The 22,597-nt window shown below is 30.5% G+C and overlaps 3 protein-coding genes across 3 annotated transcripts; all 3 read right to left on the bottom strand.

Annotated features, from left to right (window-relative positions):
* Window positions 1–7,544, bottom strand: Phum_PHUM479050 (uncharacterized protein; the record flags this gene model as incomplete). Its single annotated transcript, XM_002430387.1, has 16 exons — window positions 1–147; window positions 275–380; window positions 2,102–2,382; window positions 2,468–2,606; window positions 2,700–2,942; window positions 3,020–3,166; window positions 3,265–3,673; window positions 3,754–3,919; window positions 4,014–4,179; window positions 4,264–4,600; window positions 4,720–4,954; window positions 5,044–5,195; window positions 5,300–5,731; window positions 6,115–6,706; window positions 6,808–6,888; window positions 7,449–7,544. 16 exons carry the CDS (start codon window positions 7,542–7,544, stop codon window positions 1–3), a joined length of 3,729 nt encoding a protein of 1,242 aa, XP_002430432.1.
* A 1,670-nt stretch (window positions 7,545–9,214) lies between these two features.
* Window positions 9,215–10,824, bottom strand: Phum_PHUM479040 (uncharacterized protein; the record flags this gene model as incomplete). The annotated part of the gene is made up of 4 exons (XM_002430386.1): window positions 9,215–9,317; window positions 9,498–9,615; window positions 9,714–10,555; window positions 10,667–10,824. The coding sequence occupies 4 exons, from the start codon at window positions 10,822–10,824 to the stop codon at window positions 9,215–9,217; spliced, it is 1,221 nt and encodes a 406-aa protein (XP_002430431.1).
* Window positions 10,825–20,336: 9,512 nt separating this feature from the next.
* On the bottom strand, window positions 20,337–21,599 carry Phum_PHUM479030 (uncharacterized protein; the record flags this gene model as incomplete). Its single annotated transcript, XM_002430385.1, has 5 exons — window positions 20,337–20,356; window positions 20,392–20,561; window positions 21,012–21,262; window positions 21,407–21,417; window positions 21,569–21,599. The coding sequence occupies 5 exons, from the start codon at window positions 21,597–21,599 to the stop codon at window positions 20,337–20,339; spliced, it is 483 nt and encodes a 160-aa protein (XP_002430430.1).
* Between the last annotated feature and the right edge of the window lie 998 nt (window positions 21,600–22,597).

Below are 22,597 nucleotides of genomic sequence, written 5' to 3'. Positions count from 1 at the left end.
TTAAAAACAGGATTCCGACGTTTTCGAATTTTCCATAATTTCCGGAATGGATTCGGGTTTTCCTTGTCTGTTTTCGATTTTTTCATTGCCGTTTATTTGTCCTCTCGTGTAATTAGCCGCTTCTTGGAGTCTCATGAGCATGTTCAACTGAAGAAAATAATTATTATTAATATTATTATTAATATTATTATTAATACGATTTAGCTTAATGGGACGAATAGCAAGAATTAATTATATAGTAAAGATATTTGAATTTGTAACGGATAATACTAACCAAAGGATCTCCATCGGAGTCAGATTGGTTCGATGTAGTTTTTGAAGCCGTTCGGTTGGAATCCGAACTTCCGTTCATATCGAATCCAACGTCTTCTGGTCTTATTCTAAAAAAAGAAAAGGAAAAAATGAGTTTGAATGGTTGTATTTATTTAAATTGCAGGCGCTTATCTCTTGGCCGTTTATGACATGGGTTTCAATCGTCTCGGAGCTTCTTCAAAATAAGTTTGGTTGGTGAAAAAGACTTTTAAATTTGTTTCTACCCCGTTGGAATAAGAAGAGCCAAAAGAAGAATTTGCAACATGTTATACATCACGGATTTAAAAAAGGCAATAGTGAAAAGGACACTGCAGACGAGATTCGCACCGTTTACGGGAGTGTTACTACGACCATTAGGAGGACCGTTCGTAATTTGTTAAAGAAGTTTAGAGCCGGGGATTTTGATTTGCAAGATGAAGATCGCAGAGGGAGCCCAGTAACGACGGATGTGGACCTTATCAAGACTGCACTCTCTGAAAATCCGCAATATAGTGTACGTGGGACAGACGAAAATTGGATTTTGCATCAAAACGTGTCAGGAAAACGCACTTGATCCAAGGAGAATAGATCTTCAACTGTTGCGAAGTCTGGATTCATCTGAAGAGAGTTCTTTTATCCATTTGGTCGGACTGGAGAGATGTAGTGCACTACGAGCTCCTTCTTCGAGGTGAACCGATGAATGCTGAGAAATATTGTAATCAACTCGATCAACTACGAAAGAGGGAAACGGTCAGAACTGGAGAACCGACGAGGAGTCGTTTAGAATTAGAGAATTTTGATTTGCAAGATGAAGATCGCAGAGGGCGCCCAGTAACGACGGATGTGGACCTTATCAAGACTGCACTCTCTGAAAATCCGCAATATAGGGTACGTGGGACAGACGAAAATTGGATTTTGCATCAAAACGTATCTGGAAAACACACTTGGTCCAAGGAGAATAGATCTTCAACTGTTGCGAAACCTTGATTCATCTGAAGAGAGTTCTTTTATCCATTTGGTTGGACTGAAGAGATGTAGTGCACTACGAGCTCCTTCTTCGAGGTGAACCGATGAATGCTGAGAAATATTGTAATCAACTCGATCAACTACGAAAGAGAGAAACGGTCAGAAGAGGCGAACCGACGAGGAGTCGTTTTCCATCTCGACATCGCAAGAAGACGTGTTTTATGGATCGTGAGACTAAATTATTACAGACTGCAGTTTGGGACGCTCCACCTCATCCTCCGTACTTGCGTTTCGTCGAAGTGCGTTTTTACGCACTTGGTCCAAGGAAAATAGATCTTCAGCTGTTGCGAAGCCTGGATTCATCTGAAGAGAGTTCTTTTATCCATTTGGTTGGACTGAAGAGATGTAGTGCACTACGAGCTCCTTCTTCGAGGTGAACCGATGAATGCTGAGAAATATTGTAATCAACTCGATCAACTACGAAGAGAGAAACGTTCAGAACCGGCGATCCGACGAGGAGTCGTTTTCCATCTCGACATCGCAAGAAGACGTGTTTCAAGGATCGTGAGACTAAAATTATTACAGTTCGCAGTTTGGGACGCTCTACCTCAACCTCCCTACTTACGTGAAACGCATTTGGAAAATAGGGCATAATGAAGCTTACTGGAAGATGAAAGAAGGAACGGAATGGAAGGGAACGGTTCACATACAATCTACTAAATCGACCTCAAACAACAAGTATTGTGAATTCACTTCACAACAAGGGAAAAGGGAAGAAACTTATGGGACATCCGGGTAATAACTAGAAGAAAATGTAGAAAAATTTATTAGAAAAGTTACATACCTCAACAGAGCCTCCGGTCCTCCGTTCGAAGAGTCTTCGACCCAAGGATAGGTGTCGATTACGAATTGTGTTGGATCTTCCCAAGCTGCACGTTTACCATACAATTGAAGGCCTTCCCTGACGGCATCCATCAAGTAAGGTACGACGGCGTAGTTCCATAAATCCGTAAACCAAACCTGACTGTTTTCCGCATTGTTGGGACATAGAAGAAACAATCTCGGTCCTATTGTCATGTCGGAGGAATTGTGCATTTCAATGAATTTGTTTATGTGATGCCACACCTGAAAGAAGAAAATTTTTCAAAGAGTCAAAAAGTTCAATAATTAAGTTTTGTCATTTTGTATAGAAGTGTTAAATGAAACGTACTTTTGGTATCCATTCTATAACTCTGGCTAAATCATTGTTATGTGCATTATCACGCAACTCGCTGTCGACGGTTCGTCGCCTAAGATACCGCGAAAGAAAACCTTTTACTGGTTCCATGTGATTGGCACATAGTATCCACCTGAAAAAGTGAATGTTTACAAGAATGAAAACGTGAATGAGATTTTTTAACATTGAAATAACATGGAAAACAATTGGAATTACAATCAATCACCTGAAATTATGATGCAATTGTAAATTTGTAGTGGAGCAAGTCGCTTGATTCATCGTACCAATTATAAAAGGACACTTTGAGTATTTCGAACTAAGGAAACCATTGAAAACTTCACCCAGCGACGAAGCCTGATGAAGATTATCCAAAATAATAACGGATGGTAAATCACCGGCGTTGTTCTCGCATTGCTCCGCTACATTTGTCAAATATTGTCTTAATTCTTTACTGTTTTTGTGATCCACGCTGGAACGAGAGGAAAATTTTATTGGTAATCATTCTCATATGGAAGAAGACAAAACGAATAAAGAGATTTTACGTACTTAAATGTGGCGATGGATTCCGCCATTGATTCTTTTCCAATTCTCGATACCAAAAATTCCGATAATTTATTAGCCAAATACGATTTTCCAGTGCCTGATGGTCCGCATAGAATTATTCTTCTGTGTTCGCTAAGAAGTGAAACATACCTGAAGAGAAAAAAAAAAAATAGAAAGTTAGTTATATCATTTGAAATGTATTTTTGCGATACTTAATTACTAGGATATTAATTTGATTTTATCGTCACCTTTGAATTATGGATTTTGGAATAAGAGTTTCAAAAGCTAAAGCGTCTAAACTTCCATTGTTGATAGCTCCCTTTAAACATATTTTAAGTGTGTCTTCTTCTTCGATTAAATAAGCATACGGAAGGAGATCCGGAAGAACGGAATCTTTGTAACGAACTATTTCTCCTATGTGATAACTCCATATTGATTCTCCGCTTAATCCGAGACCCGAAGACGGATCCAATCTTTGAACGTATTCTTTGAACATTTTTCTAACCATGCTGTCCAACATTTCCCATTGAGTTTTTGGATTTACGTAAATTGCGGCTATCACAGTTTCAGATTTGCAATTGTCTTCCATGTATTTGTGAAAAACTCCGTGTGAACCGAGTAGTACCGATACGAGGATGCGTTTACCGCCTTCGGTTTCTTCGAAAAAAGAAAGTAAAATAAGAAAATAAACATTTTTTTAAATGAAAATTATTAAGATTATTATTAGCGCCGCTTACCTTGAGCAAAAGTATTCGAAAGCGCCGCCAAAGAATTTTCATGCAGGCTAAATCTTCTGTCTAAACTTCCTAAATGGTTAACAGAACTTTGAGATGACGTGAGTGACTTACTCGTAACTATTCTTTGTAATCTTTCATTGTCTTGTTTCAAATTCAACAATTCGTTCTGGAAAAAAAAGATAAGAGAAAACAACAGTAAGACTTTTACGAGTAAAATGAAATTAAACTTTTAATTAGGAAAAAGGGATTTGTTTACGCACCCTCATCTTAATCACCGTGTCTTTCAATGATTCCAATTGATGTGCCGAACTTAGCGCTTCCAACCGGATATCCGTCAAAACGAGATCTTTTTCCCGGAGTTGTTTTTTAAGATCTTCGACCAATTCGCATTCGGACATTTCTTCTTCTTCTTTAGATTTGTAAATTCTAAAATAAAAATTGACGTCATACTCCGATCGATGGAGAGAGAAAAAAAGAGAAAAATCTAGATTTTTTTTATATTAAACTTACGCAGATGAAGACTGGCTGACTTTTAAATTTTGAGAGCTCGTGTTGAGAACGTGATTGTTGAGGAGCGGAGATGACGGAGCCGAAATATCTGTGTTGTTAATTATATCTCCGTTTGTTTGGAGTCTCCTGAAATCCTCAACGTCGGATACGGATCCATTTTTGTTTTTACGCGAACGAGAAAAAGCTTTGCTAAAAGAACTTCTCAACCATCCTTTCTTTTTCTTTTTCGATTTCCCTGATGAACAATTGGCCGAACTCGAAATGCTACAAGCAGACGACAGAGAATTCAAACTTGAAACGGAATCCGTGGACAATTGACGAGTCATTGGAGAAGCACCTAAAAGGAAATTTTGTTTTTTTATTTTAAAAAAAACTCAATCGTGAACTTTCATCAAAATAAATATAAAAGGAAAAAAAAATTTTTTGAATTTGTGTTGTTTTGTCGTGCTGCTTTACCGTTTACAATCAAATCATCAGAATTGGGCATGTTCTTTTTGGATAGACAAGGAGTTCCTGGTGGTAAATTTGATGAAGAAGAGTTTTGTAATTCTTTGCTTTGCTTTCTTAAAAGTTCGATATTTTTTCTCAATTCCAATAGTTCTTGATCTTTTTTTTCCGTGGTAGCAGTCAAATGTTGAAGTCTTTGCGTCATACTCGACAAGGATTGTTCAAATGCCGAAACCACGTGAGCCTGTAAAAAAAAAAATTAAAAAATTGTAAAAAATTTATTTTCTTCTAAATAGATCGAAGTCATATCCTTTAACGACGAGCTTAGCTTACGTTGGTCGACAGTTGACTTGTGAGTGTATAAACTTTTTCCTGAGAATCGAGCAGCTCTTTTCGTAATTTTCTTATTTCGTGTGCTTGTTTTTCTTCTGCCGTACTGTAAAGTGACGAAGCAGTAGAAACCAAACTTATGGAAGAACCATGAACTGAAACACGATCAATTATTATTATTATTTTTTTAAAAAGAAAAACAAAAATTCGAAACTTTATTTAAAAAAAAAAAAAAAAAAAACATTCATGAAAAACTTACTGTCATCGTCATTTCCGGGTATTTTAGACATATTTCCATGATTGTAAATGGTCATGTTTCCGCGATTTAAACCGTGACTAGAAGACGATGAACTGATGGGCGAAAGAGAATAATTAAAACGACCTTGAACTCCTTGCGACAGTTGGCTGGGTGTAGGACTCGTGGGTTGCGATGCATGATTATGTTTGGATGGCATACTGTTAATAGGTATGCCGTAGTAAGGATCAGCATCATCGGATCTTTGCAACATCGAAGGATATAATTTTTCAGATTTTGTTGATCTAATACTGTTACTTCTATTTAACCTGTGACTAGGTGACGCGCTTCCCTCTCGCTGGTTTAATAAAAGTCTCGTGTGTGTTAAACTAGCTCTGTGTTGAAGTTGAGCCGGAAGAGAGCTAAGAGATTCTAGACTTTCTGTATCGATCAATCCTAAAACAGATAATTTTTGTAAACCACGTTCTTAAGTGGAAGAGGGAATAATATTAATGATTTAAAAATATATTTACCCGTGCTAGTTCTCGATGGTAAAGAAGCTGTGTAGGTAGAGCTGTTTCTGAGCCAAGAACTGTAAGGACTGTTATTCGAATAATAATCGTGAATCTCCGAATAGTTGGAGTAAGTAGTGTCGGAGAGCGAACCATCAGTCGGTTTATGTTGTCTTTGCTGATGTTGTTGTTGTTGTCTGTGCTGTTGAAATAATGCAGCATATTCGCTGGAACCTGATAATTTACGATATTTTAATAACGCTAATAAAAAAAAAAAAAAAAAAAAAAATTTAAATGCACGTGCAAAAAGAAAATAAAATTCCAAACCTGGCTTTGGTAAACTTTGAGACCCCAAAAGCCGTTCACGAACACATTGAGACAATTGATTGGCGGATGCTCCAGTGAGTGAATAAGATTTAAAATGAGCTAAATCGCTCGTTGTTTGAGTTCCTCCAGAAACTTTTACTTTCGTCCTCGGCACAGCTGACACTTGAGCCGTTTTCGTTTCCGATTTTCCAGCGGGTGTCGTTCCACCATTAGTAGTGCTACGTTTCACGTAACCAAAACTCAAAGGAACTCCTTTGACTTTTCCCTTTGGATCACTTCCATTTTGCTTACATCCGGAATCATCTTTCACTCCCATAACTTTACCCGGTTTACTTTTTTTGCTTACCCCATTCGGTACGGGACTTTTCCGCTCTCTCGTTCTTATAATGTGATCATCCGTTTTGTTTTGTTCGTCGTTCTGATATTTTTTCCATTGATTATTTTGAATGGGTCGAAAGGCACTAGCATCCGTTTGCTGACCTGAATCGGATTTTCTATTCGATGATCGACTGATTCCCGGCCTGTAATTTATCGGGGATTGACGAAAGTCTCCTTGGGACGTCCATTGATTCGAATTTGAACCAACCGACCCCTAAAAAAAAATAATCAGTTAAATGAATTAAATTAATCTCCGGATAACTTTTTATTTTTTTTTTTTAATTTTAAACAAATAATACTAAATCACTCTCATACCTTGGCGTCTCTAAAATATTCCTGATCGGACGACAGTTCGCCGGTGCCGGTTGTACTTTTACCCTCAATTATATTATTTTCCTGCGTTGGAATTCCAAATGAATTTTCCCCCGTGCAACCGTTTAATTTTTGTTCGGAAAAACCGTTAACATCATTTTTACTAAAAAAAAAAAAGAAAAACAGAAAAAAAAACCTTAAAGAAATTTTAAATTAATGAAATTTACCATTACATTATAATCTTTTTACAATTTTTAAATAAAACAAAGGAAAAATTATGTATGTTGAATTGGAAAAAATTAATTTTAGGCATGTAGGTTAACGAAAAATTTTTTTAAAAAAGCACGTCTTTTAACAATAAATTTTTTTTAAAAATGTATGTATATGTGACTAAGCTAAACTTATTAGCTTAAAAGAAAAAAAAAGGGGGGGGGGGCTTCGAAACATTTTTTTTTGAAAAGAAGCCCCAAATATTGATGAAAATTTAAAAGAAAAATTTTCATCAAAAAAAAAAAAAATTTTTTTTATACACGGGAGAAATTGTTTTTTTGTTTGAATGATTCATTTTTTCTTTTGTCTATCCCTTAAAAATAATAATAATAATAATAATAATAATAATAATAAATTTGCATCCGTGTACTAACTACGTGACTCACCAAATTCGAAAAACGAGTTTTTTTTTTTTTTTTATATAGTAAATAAGCATTTTCGTACTTTTTATTTTCCCTATAAAAATTCATAGAAAAATAATAATAATAATAATAATAATAATAATAATAATAATAATAGTGTACAACTTACGCTTTGTTTAATAAATACGTTTTATATTCGGTCGGATTAATCCCCGGTAAAAGACAACAACAACAACAACGAAAAAAAAAGTTATTAAATAATAATTTTAAAAAAAATACACATTATTAAATAAAAAAAAAAAACTGCTTCAACTACGACATATAACAAAAGAAAATGTCGGAAAATTAAAAAACATGGAGGCGAAAAAAAAAATAAGAAAAAAAATACTATGCGATTTTAAGAGCGAACAAAAAACATTTGACACAGATAAAGTGATCGTAGAACGGCTCCGACTCCCGTTCCCCCTCTCCTCCCTCTTTTCCACTTCCCCTCTTTCCATCCTCCCTCTTCTTCCTCTTTTCCACTTCCCCTCTTTCCATCCCCCCTCTCCCTAACTACTCCCAAAAAAAAAAAAAAAAAAAAAACTTGAAGGAAATCAATGCCGAGGTAACCATAGGTTACGGGGAGGGTGGCTCTAACAACAGCTGAGTAAATGCGCATCAGAACCATCTGGTGAATAAAATTCTAACTAATAAATTTCACCCTAATAAATATATACGGCCAAACCTTTTTTCCCTCCCTCCCCTCCTCCCTCTCTCTCCCCCCTGTCTTTCTTTCCTTCTTAACCGCAGCAAAATATTATTAAAATAATAATAATTTTTTATTATTGTTATTATTATTATTATTAATGCTTTTCTTATGATTATTATTATTATTATTATTATTATTATTATTATTATTGAAATGTCGGTTTTTCATTAGGCGCAAAATTCGAATAAATTTTATTATTATTATTATTACTTTTTCTCCATCGCTTTAAATTTTCTATTCGAAATGGAAAATGGTGGCACTTTTACCACAACCGTTATTTTCTTGCCACCTTTTTCTCCTCCCCTCTCCTTCTCCCTCTCGAAAATTTTCTTTTTTCTCTTTATACGCCCTTTTTATTCAAATAAAAAAATTTTCCTTTTCCCGTTTGTTTTCGCAATTCAACGTTTCCACGAAAAATTTTACTCGGATTTAATTTAAAATTTTTCCGCATTTTCTCTCCCTCCCCTCATTCGTCGTCTGCTTTCCTTTTTTTTTTCTCTTTTGTCTTCTGCTTGCGCATTTTCTTTTTCACTCAAAAAAAAAAATATATGTAGCGTTAAATTGCTTATGTGACGACGACACCTCTCTCTCTCTCTCTCTCTCTCTCTCAGAATATATTTCCCGTGCGAAAAAATTTCATAATTTCGACAAAGAAAATTTTCACTTTTTTTTTTTTTTTTATAAAAAAATTACGCAACGACGGAAACGGGTAATGGGTAACGTCATCATTTTATATTCCGTGCAAAGAAAAAAAAAACAAATTAGCGGTACGTTCGTGCTATTTTTTTTTTTTTTTTTTTTTGGCTACCGTTTACGTCGCCATTACACAATTTTTTTTTTTTTTATTTGAGTGCATTAACTTTCATAACGTAAAATAATATTAATGATATTAATAATAATAATAATAATAATAATAATTTTTCTTTTGCGTTTTAACGTTTGTGTCGCGATTCATTCATCTCTCTCACTCTCTCTCTCTCTCTCGGTTTGTTAAATTTAAAGATATTTTACGTTGTTGTTTGGGGTGTTAAAAGTTGGGCGAAAAGTTTTTGTTATGAAAATTAAACAAACGTGAGTTTAAATCACGAACAACCGACGACAAATTTTCAAAAGTTTCAAACCATTTTCCACTATCAAAAAAATTTATGACTAAACAACACTAATCGATAAATAAAGGAAAAATTTCCTTTGTTGGTTTTCTTTTTCCTTATTAGAAAAATTTCGTTCAAAATTTTGTTCAGAAAATCAAATTTACGCGTGTGCGTATGCATACATAACACGTGGATTAATAAAAAAAAAAAAAAACTTACTTTTGTTGTTGTTGTTGTTGTTTCCTTTTCGAATATCCCGTGTCGGAAACATAACCGGAATTTGAATCTTGTATAAGATTTGCTTTGTTCATTGTTTTTAACATGTCCATGCCGCCATCTTAACAAAAAAAAAAAAAAGAAATTGAAAAATGAATTAATTTAATTAAAAATAAGAAAAAGTGATATATATATATAATTGGATGATGATGGTCTTACTCATGGCCAAGTCTATGCTCTCTAAATTGACAATGTTTGGATTTGTTGACATTTGTGAATAGTAAATGTTTTTTGATGATTGAACGTTGTTCAGGCATCCGGGATGTGTGAAATGAAGGGTCGCGTGATTACCCAAACGGTATCCACCGTTCATGAGAGGTGACATGGGTTTAACGTTCATAACTTCTTCTTCTTCGACATCTTTTAATTTTTTATCCGATTCGACGACGATGATCCTTTTCTCATCGTCGTTTTCTTTATCCTCATCGTTGACGGTCGAGGTTCTCATGGGTGACACCATCGCAACGCAAACATCGTCTCTTTTTTGTTTTTCGCTTTCCCCACCCGGCGGAATCCTTGCAACGGACGATGATTTTCCCTTTAACGTATTCATTTCCGTTGGATTCGTCATAGTTTTGGTCGTGCCTTTGACGGCTGCCATGGGTTTTGGAATTCCCGTAGAATTTGACGTTTTTATCGGATTGTCTTGATACCCTTCCATTTTGTTGTAAGAATTTTGTTTTGGTTTTTGTTCTTTTTCCGATTCCATTATGTTTAATTTTGTTTGTTGTTGTTGTTGCGACGAAGTTTCGTCGATGCAATTCACAATTTTCCTTTCTCCGTCTGCTATACCGCGAACCTTATCGTTTTTCGTCATTTGTTTGGGATTTTTCACTTCCGCTTCTATCATTCTTTTCAACTTCGGCGAATTTTGTTTTTTGTCACAATTTGTTTTGGCTATTTTAGTACGAGTAGTACCTTTGTATTTGACTATATTCGATTGATCTACGTGAGGGATTTGATGATTTAATTGAACGATATCAGTTTTTTCGTTAATTAAACTACAAAAAAAAAAAAAAAAAACAAAATATAAAAATAAATTTAGTTTTTATCATTTATCAATTTGTATAAAAAAAAAAAAAATGGCGTCAATTAACTAACTAACTACTCACCCTATTTGTTTGGCATCGCTACAGAGACTCGTAGACGAATCCGAATGTTCAGATTTAGCCGAACTGAATCCGCTTGAACTAGAAGTTCTTTTAGAATTTCCCGTACCTATTTTAGATTCTTTATCTTTGGCATTGAACAATTTAAATTTTTCCAACATTGAATTTTTCAAACCGGGATTTTGGGATTGACCGTAAGGACTGACGGCAGGAACGCGAAGAGAAGTTCGACTTCCGCTCAGCGACGGTTGTTTTAATCTAAAACAAACAAACAAACAAACAAACCGTTATTATATTTAAAAACCGTAAAGTTTTAACGTACAAAAATAATAGAAATAATGATGATGTTGATGACGTAAACGATAACGGAAAGGGATTTTCAAAAGTGATTTAAAACCATAGAATAATTATTTTTGGCGGTTTTGTTTTGTTTAAAAAACCACAAAAGTTTTCCAAACCTTTAACAAACCTATCGAAACTAAAACATGTTTTATTTCTTTATTTTAAGGGGGAAAAAAAAAATTAAAAATAGTTTTTTTATTGTGTTATTTTTGCGAATGATTTGAGTTATGATTATTCAATAGAAAAATATTCCATTTGTTTCTACAGTAAAGAGAAATTTATAGAGTGATTAGTGACACGAATATTTTCGTGTGACACGACGTGTGTAAGAAAGGAAAATTTTTTAAAAAATGTTTTTAATTCTTTTAAAGCGGATTTTCTTTCTTATTTCTTCGTCAAAAACATTTTTAAATGTCGGTGGGGAAAAAAAAAAAAAAAAAACAAATAATTAATTTTTAACGTAATATTTTTAAAATAACGCGTGCGCGAATGTTTCGGGGGGAGGGAAGGGGGAGAAAAAAAATCCACAATGTCCCCCATTTCAGCCAAAAATTTACAAAAGTCTCTATCTCAATAGACGAACCAACGAACGAACGAACGAATGTTTAAAATAACATTAATAATAATAATAATTTTGTTAACTAATTTATAACTAACTAACTAACAGTACCTTATAAACTTTTTTAATCATTAAAATTTTACGGTTGAGCTCCTAAATTTTTTTTTTTTTTTTTTTTCATAAACTTTAAAAAAAATATGTATTCTAAGTAAAAAAGGCAAAAAAAAAAAGTTTCGTTATTAACAACATTAAATTTTATGTGGAATTAACAACGACGACAACGACAACAACAACAACAACAACCACAACAACAAACGATATTTAAAATCATATTTCATATATCATACGCATACGCATATATATATTTTATTTTTCCCAATTTACAAAACTGGTTTTCGCGTTTAATTTAAACATGACATTCATAACTTTAATAATAATTTTAATAATAATAATAATAATGATGATGATGTTGATGATGATAAAATAAAGTTAAAGAGTTTTAAATTCGTGGGGTTTGGAAAATGTGAGTGTGTGTGTGTGTGCGTGTGTACATGCGTGGTGTTTGATTAGTCAATACAAGACTCGTAAAAATCTTTTTAAATTACCAAAAAAAAAAAAAAGTTTTTTATTACGAACAAACAAAGGAAGAGAACAAGATGAGGGAGGAGGGAAAGAGTGAGGAGGAGAGACAGAGACAGAGAGAGAGAGAGAGAGAGAGAGAGAGAAAAGATTTTAAAACAAATTAAATGGAAAAATTATTCTCGAATTACATGATGAAAATTAAATAATGGCGATTAGACGACGACTGTCTGTAGAAAATTATTATAATTAATGTGAAAATGACACTCTTTAAAATTTGAAAGAAAGAGAGAGAGAGAGAGAGAGGGAGGGGATAGAGAGAAACAGGGACGGATTAAGGAAAAATAAACAACAACAACAAAAAAAAAAAGAAATTTTTTTTTTTTTACTCACCCATTAGATTCTATTTGTTTTTCCGTTAATGAATTCCTTGTCGTTGTCGGACGAGGTATGGAAATGAATTGCCCCCCACCATTTGAGGGACTTGCTGATCTCGAACTGCTTGCCGATGTGCATTTATTATATGCTGTGAAATGCATAAATTATAAATTGATTAATTAATTAAACGGTCGACAAAGGTATGATAATTAATTTTTTTGAACTTGAATTTATCATAAACGCGAACGACGTGTGAAGCACACCTCGTCGTGTATTGCACATCGTCGAACGTTTTTTTTTTTTTTTTTTAATTATGAGAATATCAAAAAAAAAAGCAGACAACGAACTCGCGTGTGTAAGTGCGTGCATGCGTGCGTGTGCGTGTTTATTGAGAAAATTACTTAACATAAAAATAATACGTCTTGAATAAAAAATAATTAAATTTTTCTTTGTTTATTCAACAGACATTTAAATTTTTTTTTTTTTTTAAATATAATCCGACTCGAGAACTTGTCTTGCATTAAAGTAAAAATAATAATAATAATAATAATAATCGACAAGGTATTGAAAATTTTAAACAAAAAAAACATCTTTTTTCTCACTCTCTCTCTCTCTCTCTTTGTCTCTTTTGTTTTGTAAAAAGAAAAACATTGACGAGTTGATTTGAAATTGTATACTTATTGAAATTGTTCTTTTCCCTTTTTCGTCGCTTTAAAAAATTTACCGCTAATCCAAACCTGATTTGTCGATGATAATAATAATAATAATAATAATAATAATAATAAAGGTGAAAATATATCGATACGTTTTACGAAAACCTAAAAAAAAATTTTTTTATTTATGAGAGAGAGAGAGAAAAGAGCAGGATTCAGTTCACCCGTAACGTATATATAAATTCATTAAAAGTAATTTAATTATCCCGAAAAGGAAAAAAAGAAAAAAAAAGAAAAGTAAAAGAATTTACTGTTGTTGTTGTTCCTGTTGCTGTTGTTAAAATAACGGGAAATTCTTTCGGACGAATGAGAAAAAAAAAAAAAAAAAAAAAAGAAAAACTTAAATTGAATTAAATTGAGCAAATCAAAAAGCGGTTTTCGATAATTTCAAAAAAAAAAAAAATTCTGGAACAAATACAATCCTTTTCCAAAACAAAAAAAAGGTTTCAATAATAATAATGATAATAAAAACGTGTCATTTCACTTTTCGTCTGTTGTTGTTAACCTGCGTTTGATTGCAAAAAAACAAAATAATAATAATAATAATGTCATTTATGAATTTTTTTTACTCTTTTTACTTTAACAAACTCGACAAATATAAATAAATTATTTATTTTTAATTATTATTATTATTATTATTATTATTATTATTATTATTATTATTATTATTATTCCATAAAATAAATAAATTAATTAATTGAATTGAATTTTCCCCGGTTAATGTCGATAAGGGTTCGTTGAACCCTTGCTCATTACACTGATTATAAAATATTATTAATAATTAATGAAAAAAATAATTTTTTTATCGACTACAAAAAGTAATTAACGATAATAAATAAAAATAAATTTATTATTATTTTTGTTTATTATTGTCACTATTATTATTATTATCATCATCGCGCAACTTATGTAAATAATAATAATAATAATAATACCTTAAAGAGAGCGTAAGAAATACAAAAGAATAAATACAATTGATAATTAATAAATTTGTTTTGGGAGTTGTGTGTGTGTGTGTGTGTGTGCTTGGGTGCATTTTGGGTAAATGGGGATCTTTTTTTTTTTTTTTTTAATCCCCGTTCGAAATGAAAAAAGGGATTCGATTAGAAGGTTATTATATTATTATGGGAATGCGGGTCGATGGAAAAAAAAATTTTTTTCTTAATATTCTACAAAACTAAGGATAAATAATTTACTTGAAAATCCCCACATAACAAAAACTATTTTCGATTGTTTCTCGTTGAAATGAAATTCACGAGTGGGGAAACCAAACGAGACAAAAATAAATAAATAAATAAATAATAATAATAATAATAATAATTGATATTACGTACCGAAAACTATTAAATAAATAAATATTTAATTAAAACTATATCGCACTTTCGCACACAATCGAATATATATATAAACTTAACTCGTTGTTTAAAATAAAAACAAAACAAAATTTACTTTAAAAAAAAAAAAAAAAAAAAAAAAAGCAGACGACAAATTCGAGACGATTTTAAACGAATGTATACAACATACGACAACAAAACATATGGTTCATTTAAATATTTAATAAGAGGAAAAAAATTAAAAAAAAAAAAAAACAGTTTTAACGAATAATAATAATTAACGCCGAGATAATAATAAAAAAAAAAAAAAAAAATCAACAACGTTAGTACGCACGCACTCAAAATGCACTAAACGCACATGACTGACTTGTATTCTTTCTCTATGCGTGAATGTTTTCCAATGAGACCCCCTCACTCACATCATATTATTCGCTTCCATTCAACTGGTGAGATACTATTATTCATTTTCAGGTTCGGATTGGTCTACATTAAAATTAAAAAAAAAAAAACTCGAAAGTAATTTAATAAACCCACGCGCATTCTGGGTTAATTAATATTGAATAATTTTTCTGGTTATATTATTATTATTATTATTATTATTACGATTCCTCGGGCATTAGTGCTATAATTGCTATAACTATTTTTTATAATATAAATAAATAAATAAAATAAATAAATAAATAACAGTAAAACCAGAATCATAAAGTCTATAAAAAAAAAAATTTACGAATCATAATATTTCAAACTGATCGAACGAATTTTTTTTTTATTTTTTTTTATAGCGCTATAATGTATTCGTGCATACATTTATAATTTTTTTTTTTTTTTTTTTTGTATCGCATATTATAATTTTATAAATGTCTAAAAAAAAAAAAAAAAAATTATATTAATTGATTATAAATCAGACAAACAAGTTTTGCGACACAATTTTTTTTTTTTTTAAATTTCAACTTTATGCTATATTTATATTTATTTCCTTGCTATATAATAATAATTAATTTTCTTTTTTATTGCTTAATAAATATATTATTATTATTATTATTATTATTATTATTATTATTATTATTATTATTATTATTATTGCGTTAAATTAATATTTGAAAAATACAAAAATTATCATCATCATCATCATTTATTTATTTATTTTTATATATGCGGTAATAGAATTAACGACCGTTATAAATTTTAGCGGAATCAAAACAAATTTTAAAATTTTTATTTTTATTATTATTATTATTATTATTGTTGTTGTTGCTGTTGTTGTTATAAAAATTTATATTTTGGGGCATTTTAACAAATTTTTTTTTTTTTAATATTTAAAATTAACCCGCGACCGGTATTTTACTTCTTATTAATAATCATAATCCGTTATTTATTTATTTTTTTAAATTTATTTTATTAAATATTTTTATTCGCGATTAGTAATAATAATAATAATAATAATAAATCGTAGCAAAAAACTAGTTTAATCGTAATATTACAAAAAACTAATAATAATAATAAATTTAATGTGATATCGTATGTGAAAATACGTGAAATCGTACAAACGACAACAAATTTAAAAAAAAAAAAAATTATAAAATTTAAAACGTGAAAGCTTTTGCTATTGTTTATACGGAAATATACTCGTTATAATAATAATAATTATTATTATTATCGTCATCATCATCATCATTACGTAATTTTCATTTATTTATTTTTTTTTTTTTAATTTAACTTAACTAAAAACAAGAATCGGTGGATTGGACTTTGTTTTAATTTTGACACCACTCCTTCAAAAGGAGTTCACTTGTGCCCCCCCTTAAGGTGTAATAAAAAAGAATTTCCGCCTTTGTAAGACACCCACACACACACACGTGCGCGCGAGACAACAACAAAAAAAAAAAAAATTGAAATTGTTGCTGAACAAAGTACAAAAAACCCATTACTAAACACCACCACCACCACCACAATGTCACGACGAACCTACTCAGGTTGTCTTTAAAAAAAAAAAAAAAAAAACGCACGTAATTATTACCTCATCATCATTATTATCATTATTATTATTTATGCATCGCGTATATAAAGCATTTCATTAATTAAATGATTTTTTATAAAAATGGGAATTCGTATTATGGTGAAATACAATACGAACCGGAAAGTGTCCAATCCGAACCTGATCGTTCATCCCCTCTAAAGAACAAAAAAGAATAGAAAAAGAGAAAAAAATACATCAATAGTAGAAAAATGAAAGAAACGAAATGGTAGAGATGGATGCTGCTGCTGCAGAAAAACAAATCATGACTCATTTTGCGGACACGAGAGAAGAAAGAGAACTCGGGAGGGGGGGGGGTCGTGACCCCCTACAACTCCACTTTTGTCCTTTAACTCCTTTTATTATTATTATTACTACACGTATATATACGTATATAATAGACGGTCTCTTATTTTATTTTTTTCACCACACCCCCCTCCCCCTCTTTTTTTTCTAATTCTTATGTCTCACGTGCCGGGTTTAACGTCACGTGTGTGATGTGTGCGCGACATCCGCTATATAAGTGACGTGTATTGAAAATCATAATGGGAAGAATAGCCTTGGGAAAAAAAAAAAAAAAAAAAAAAAAAAAAAAAAACGTTACGGCCACGAAATATTACCGTAGATGATTAAAAATGATGGAATTTTCAAATTTTTTTTTTTTTCTTTTCTATTGCCACGTTCTTTAATTTTTTTTTTTTTTGTTTTCCAGTCTGTGGAGAATTAATACTAAATAAATAATGTTTGGAATTAAAAAAAAAAAAAAAAAAAAAAAAAAAAAAACTTTCATCTTATTTTTTTTTTTTTTTTCGCCCTTGAAAAAATTTACTCCATTATTTCTTCTGGAAGGAAAATAAATTACAACATCCCGAGGGAGAGAAAAGTTTTTTTTTTTACATTTAAAATAAATTAAAACTGCTGGAGAAAAACGACGAGCGTAGTACGACGAAAAAAAAAATTTTCCTAAAATTAACCCATTATGTTAATTAATAAATTATTAATCAAACGTTCATTTTATAATATTTTCCGATAATTTTCTCCAAAAAAAAAACGTTTTCCAGCATACAAACGACAACAACAATGGTTGTTCCTTTAAAAAAAAAATTCCTTAAATGTTATTCCATAATAAACTGGAATGAATGTTGTTGTTGTTTTTCTTTATCGTTAATATTTATCTTAATTTTACATCATTAAAAAAATTATTATCATTATCATTATTATTATTAATATTCCCGTGTTTTTATTCTCTCCAGAATTATATTTATCAGTTATAAAAATCTAGAATCGTAATTTTTTATATATTTAAATTTATTTATTTATTTATTTTTTATTAAGGTTTTAAACGAATACCGAGTCGTCAAAGATTTGGAAACTTCCAGAAAATTTTCCTTATCTTCGTGATCGTTAAAAAAAAAAAAAAAAAATATTTATAAATATATATATTTATGTTACGTCACGACGACTTTTCTTCCAGTAGATATAAAAAAAAAATTCACGGAGAAAAAAATGACAACAAATAAAACCTTTTTAAAGACAAACAACAACAACAAACAACAACAACAAACAACAACATTTTTCCTTATTGATTTATACCAAAAAAAAAAAAAAAAAAAAAAAAAAAGAAAAAAAATGAAAAACTTTATATCGTTTGCTATAAAAAAAAAAAAAAAAATTTCTTTTGCAACCCACAATAATTTATTACTGTTTATAATAATAATAATAATAATAATAATTTTTTTTATGATCTTCAAACTCAACTTTTATCATCATTATTATATACATTTTTTTTTTTTATTCCAGAAACATCCAGAAATATAAAAAAAAAATTTATTCTCATTTCTTTTCTCCCCTCTCCCCCCAAAACCCCTTTTTTCAATTAAAATTAATTTTCTTCATTTTTTTTCATTTTTTTTTTTTTTTTTAAATTAATTTTTAACGTTACATAATTCTTCTTTTTAAATTTATAATGTCGGAAAATAATTTTTAAAAAACCACCACCAACGAGAAACGCGACATTTTCAATTAAATAATTACGTTAATTAATAATAATTTATTTACTAAAAAAGCTGCCGACCGACACTAATAAAAAATTATTATTATTATTAATATTAATTACAATTTATTAACTCGAGTCGTCCTCGTGTAACTTGTAAATTCGAAATTATTATTATTATCATTAAATTTTATGTGTAATTTTTTTTTTAATCGTTATCAATTTATGATAACGTTATCATTGAGGGATTCTCCTCTCACATCGATTTTCACTTATTGTCACGGATCACGTGATGTAAACAATACTATTGTTATCATACTCTATGACCACCCTAACGTTTCATTTGTATGAAAAACACGCCCACGGTACTGATGACGATACGCGTTCGTTACGTGCCTACAGGTACACTACGAGTGCGTGTAATCACACGTGAAAGTGGAAGGGACACGAGTGGGGAGTTTCTACTCGGGGGGCAAGGGAGTTGAAACTATTTTTAACGTAATTAGCCAGCTTCCTTAGAAGCTTTCAAAAATTGCCATAGGAAATGGTATTACACATTTCCTAGGCGGGGTATTGGTATAAGTTTTCAACTAGCAATAATCGCACCTCAGTAAACCTTCATTGGTTACGATATCGCCACTGCGCAAAGCTTGAGTTCATCAGAGAAACATCACAAACTCCATTTAAAGTTCTTTTCGTTTTATACTCGAAAAGAGTGTGAATAAAAATTCTAAATAAATTAACAATCGTTTTAATTTTTCTCGCTAAATTTTTTAAATTAAATTTATACGTTTGCCTTATTGTTTCGAAATAAAAATTTATCGATAATTAATTAATTTAATTAATTAAATTAAAATAAAAAAGAAATTGTTTTTTTATTATGAGTAAGCGCGCCATCTATCGGTATAAAATAAAAACCTTTTTACATTTAAGAATTAACTCGAGCGTATTCTGTTAGAAAAAGTAGTAACTAATATAAACTGTTTTTGGTGAACTTAGTTGATAAAATGTCCGCAAAGTCGCTTTTTAAATCCATTTAATTTTTTTTCGTGAAAAACAAAACAAAACAAAAAAAATCAACATCAAACTAAATTTTATGTAGCACGTGTTTTCATTTTATAAAAACAAAGAAAAATGGGGAAAGAAAACTGCTGTTATTATTAAAATCTGGAGAAAAAACGAAAAAAACGAAAAAAAAGAAAAACAGGAACTTTAAAAAAGATTAATTAATTTTTATTTATGTAATCCTTTCAAACCCTAATCCGGGGATTAGTTTAAAAAAAATTTTTTTCCTTTTTTTTTATTTTTATTTTTTTTTTTACTTCCCATAATTAATTAAACAATTTGCTTAAGCGGAAATATCAATTTAAAATTAATTACATTTCCCATTAAACTGGCAAAATAATAATTTTGTTCCTTTACTTTTCCTTCGTTTCAATTTAAAAAAAAAAAAAAAAAAAAAAACGCATCATCATTTCACGGGTAAAATAATAATTTTATAAAAAATTAATAATTTTCTTCAAAATTATTAAAAATAAATAAATTTTTTCTCTCTCTCTCTTTTAGGGAATAATAATAATATTATTTTTACCTTTCCTCACCTTTTTTCTTTTCATCACCCTTTCCCCTAAAACCTTTTTAAAAAAAAATCCAAATCCAAACAATAAAAAAAAAAAACATTTTCACCCAACATCTGAGACCTCGAAAAAAATTTCCTTCCCCCCTCCCCCCAATTTAACGATTGGCAAAGGGGAACTTTTTTCACGGATTTTTAATGGGTTCTTAAATCAAAAAAAAAAAAAAAAAAAAAACTCACCGTTGGAAGGTTGAAGAAGACCTGGTCCCATTGTAACCCCACCCTGTTGTCTCCCCTTATCCATTCCTCCTCCTCCTCTTCTTGCAAGAGTCGTCGGTAAGGGTATGTTTGTAGTGGTTGTTGCAACACCACCACCACCACCTCCTCCATGTCTGTAGGGTGATGGAAGTCTACAATTATTAATCACATAATAATTTGACAATTAAAAATTACGAATTAATTTATATTCTTTTCATGACCGCTCGTTAAAAAAAATTTTTTTTTTTATTAATTCAGGTTGCAAATGAACGCCGGAAATTCATAGTGAGATGATTTTTCAGTTGTCGAACTTTTTTTGTATTATTTTCATATAAATAATTCATTAATAATAATAATAATAAATTAGAATTAGTGTAACGAACCTTTTTTTTTGGTTCGGTTATTAACAATCAAAAAAAAAAAAATTTAATTTTAACGAATGCAAAAAACAATTCCTTGCCGGTCGGCCATTTTGTTTTTTTTTTTATAACAGCTGACGGAAATATAATAAATAAGGTAATACTACTCATTGTACTTTCCTCCTCCAGTTTTCCCGTGTTCCCCCCACCCCCATTTTGTTCGTTAATAAAGTTCCTACTCACCGGGGTTGCGGCATTTCTTCCTGTTGCGTTTGTTGTTGTTGTCTTTGCTCCTGTTGTTGCAACCTTTGTAATTTTTCCTTTTCCGCCGATAATTGATGTTGTTGTTTTTGTTTTTGTTTGTGTCTCGAAAGTGAAAAAAATAAACCGAGTATGGATTTTAAATTTCCCTCTCGAACATCTTTGGCAGTGATATCATCGAGATTGACTCCGATGCTCGCAAGAAAACCGAGACAATTTTTTATATTGTCGATCTATATTTCAAAATAAAAAAAAAAAAAAATTATTTATTACTTATTACGTCATCATTTTAATCCCCGACATAATTTAAAAAAAAAAAAATAACTATCACATTAAAAAAAAAAAAATTCGAGATCAAAGGATGTGACGACGACGACCTTGCAAACGACTAAAAAAAATTTTTTATTTTTTTTTTAGGTTTTGTTAGGTACTCGTTTCATCGTCCTTGACAAAAGATTTAAGAGACTTTAAAAAAAAAAATAAAATAAATTAGAAAAAAAAAGAGGAGAGACTCCTCGAACTTGTCCTTTATTTTTGACCGATGTCCATGCCCTCTCTTCGAGTTACCATATTTGAATATCGACACGAAACGACAAAATGCCACCAAATTTGACGGTTGCGGTTATGCGTGATGTGTCGCGAACTCCAATTTATTTTTTTTTTACATTAAAGTTCAAACGAATCCTCCCCCTTCCCCCTCCGCCCCTCCCCCCACATCAAATATATACAAAATTAATTAAATTATAATATTTGAATAAATAAAAAAAAAAAAACTTTCGTTGCGATGAAAATTCTTTTTCGAAAAAAAAAAAAATTCCATGAAAAAAGAAAAATAAATTCGTGTTGAAACTCGCTCTCCTAATATATATTTTAATAACGAAAACGGAAATGACCTCAAAAGAAGAAAAACGTAAACAAGCAAACAAACAAAATAACTGAATGAAGAAACGAACGAGTTATAATTAAAGGAAATAGAAATAAAGAATTTTCTCGAATTCGAAACAACTTGGAAATAAAATTTTTAATGCAAGACCTAAATTTTTTAAAAATAAAATTTTCCAACAAGGTTTTTTTCCTTTTTTTTTTTTCTTTTTTTTTTTTTTTTTAAGTGAAAGAAGTCATTTCCGCAAGGTCGGGGGCAACAGCAGCATCAGCATTTCTTTTTTTCTTCCTGCTGTTAAATATCGTATTGTAAAAAAAAAAAAAAAAATTCAAAATCAATTTTTAGACCTTTCGCAAATGGGAGAGAGAAAAAAAAAAAAAAAACTTTCTTCCATATTATCATCATTATTACTTTTTTTTTTCTTTCTTTCTTTTCACGAATGATGATGATAATAATACGAGACGATTTTACAATCCAGTTCTACAGTTATTTCAACTTTACCCTTTTTTTTTTTGACAAACAATACAACTCGAAAAATTTTTTTAAAAAACAATTAAACAAACAACAAACAAAGAAAAAAAAAAAAACATTCATTTCACTGACCTCCTCAATTTTTTTTTTTTTTTTATTAACCTTCGCCATATCAACATTTTTTTTTATCATACCCAAACTGCAATATCGTAAG

This window comes from Pediculus humanus, genomic scaffold, assembly GCF_000006295.1.
Source record: "Pediculus humanus corporis 1103172108255 genomic scaffold, whole genome shotgun sequence".
Taxonomy (NCBI): Eukaryota; Metazoa; Arthropoda; class Insecta; order Psocodea; family Pediculidae; genus Pediculus; species Pediculus humanus.
This window is presented reverse-complemented; position numbering and strand designations above follow the sequence as displayed.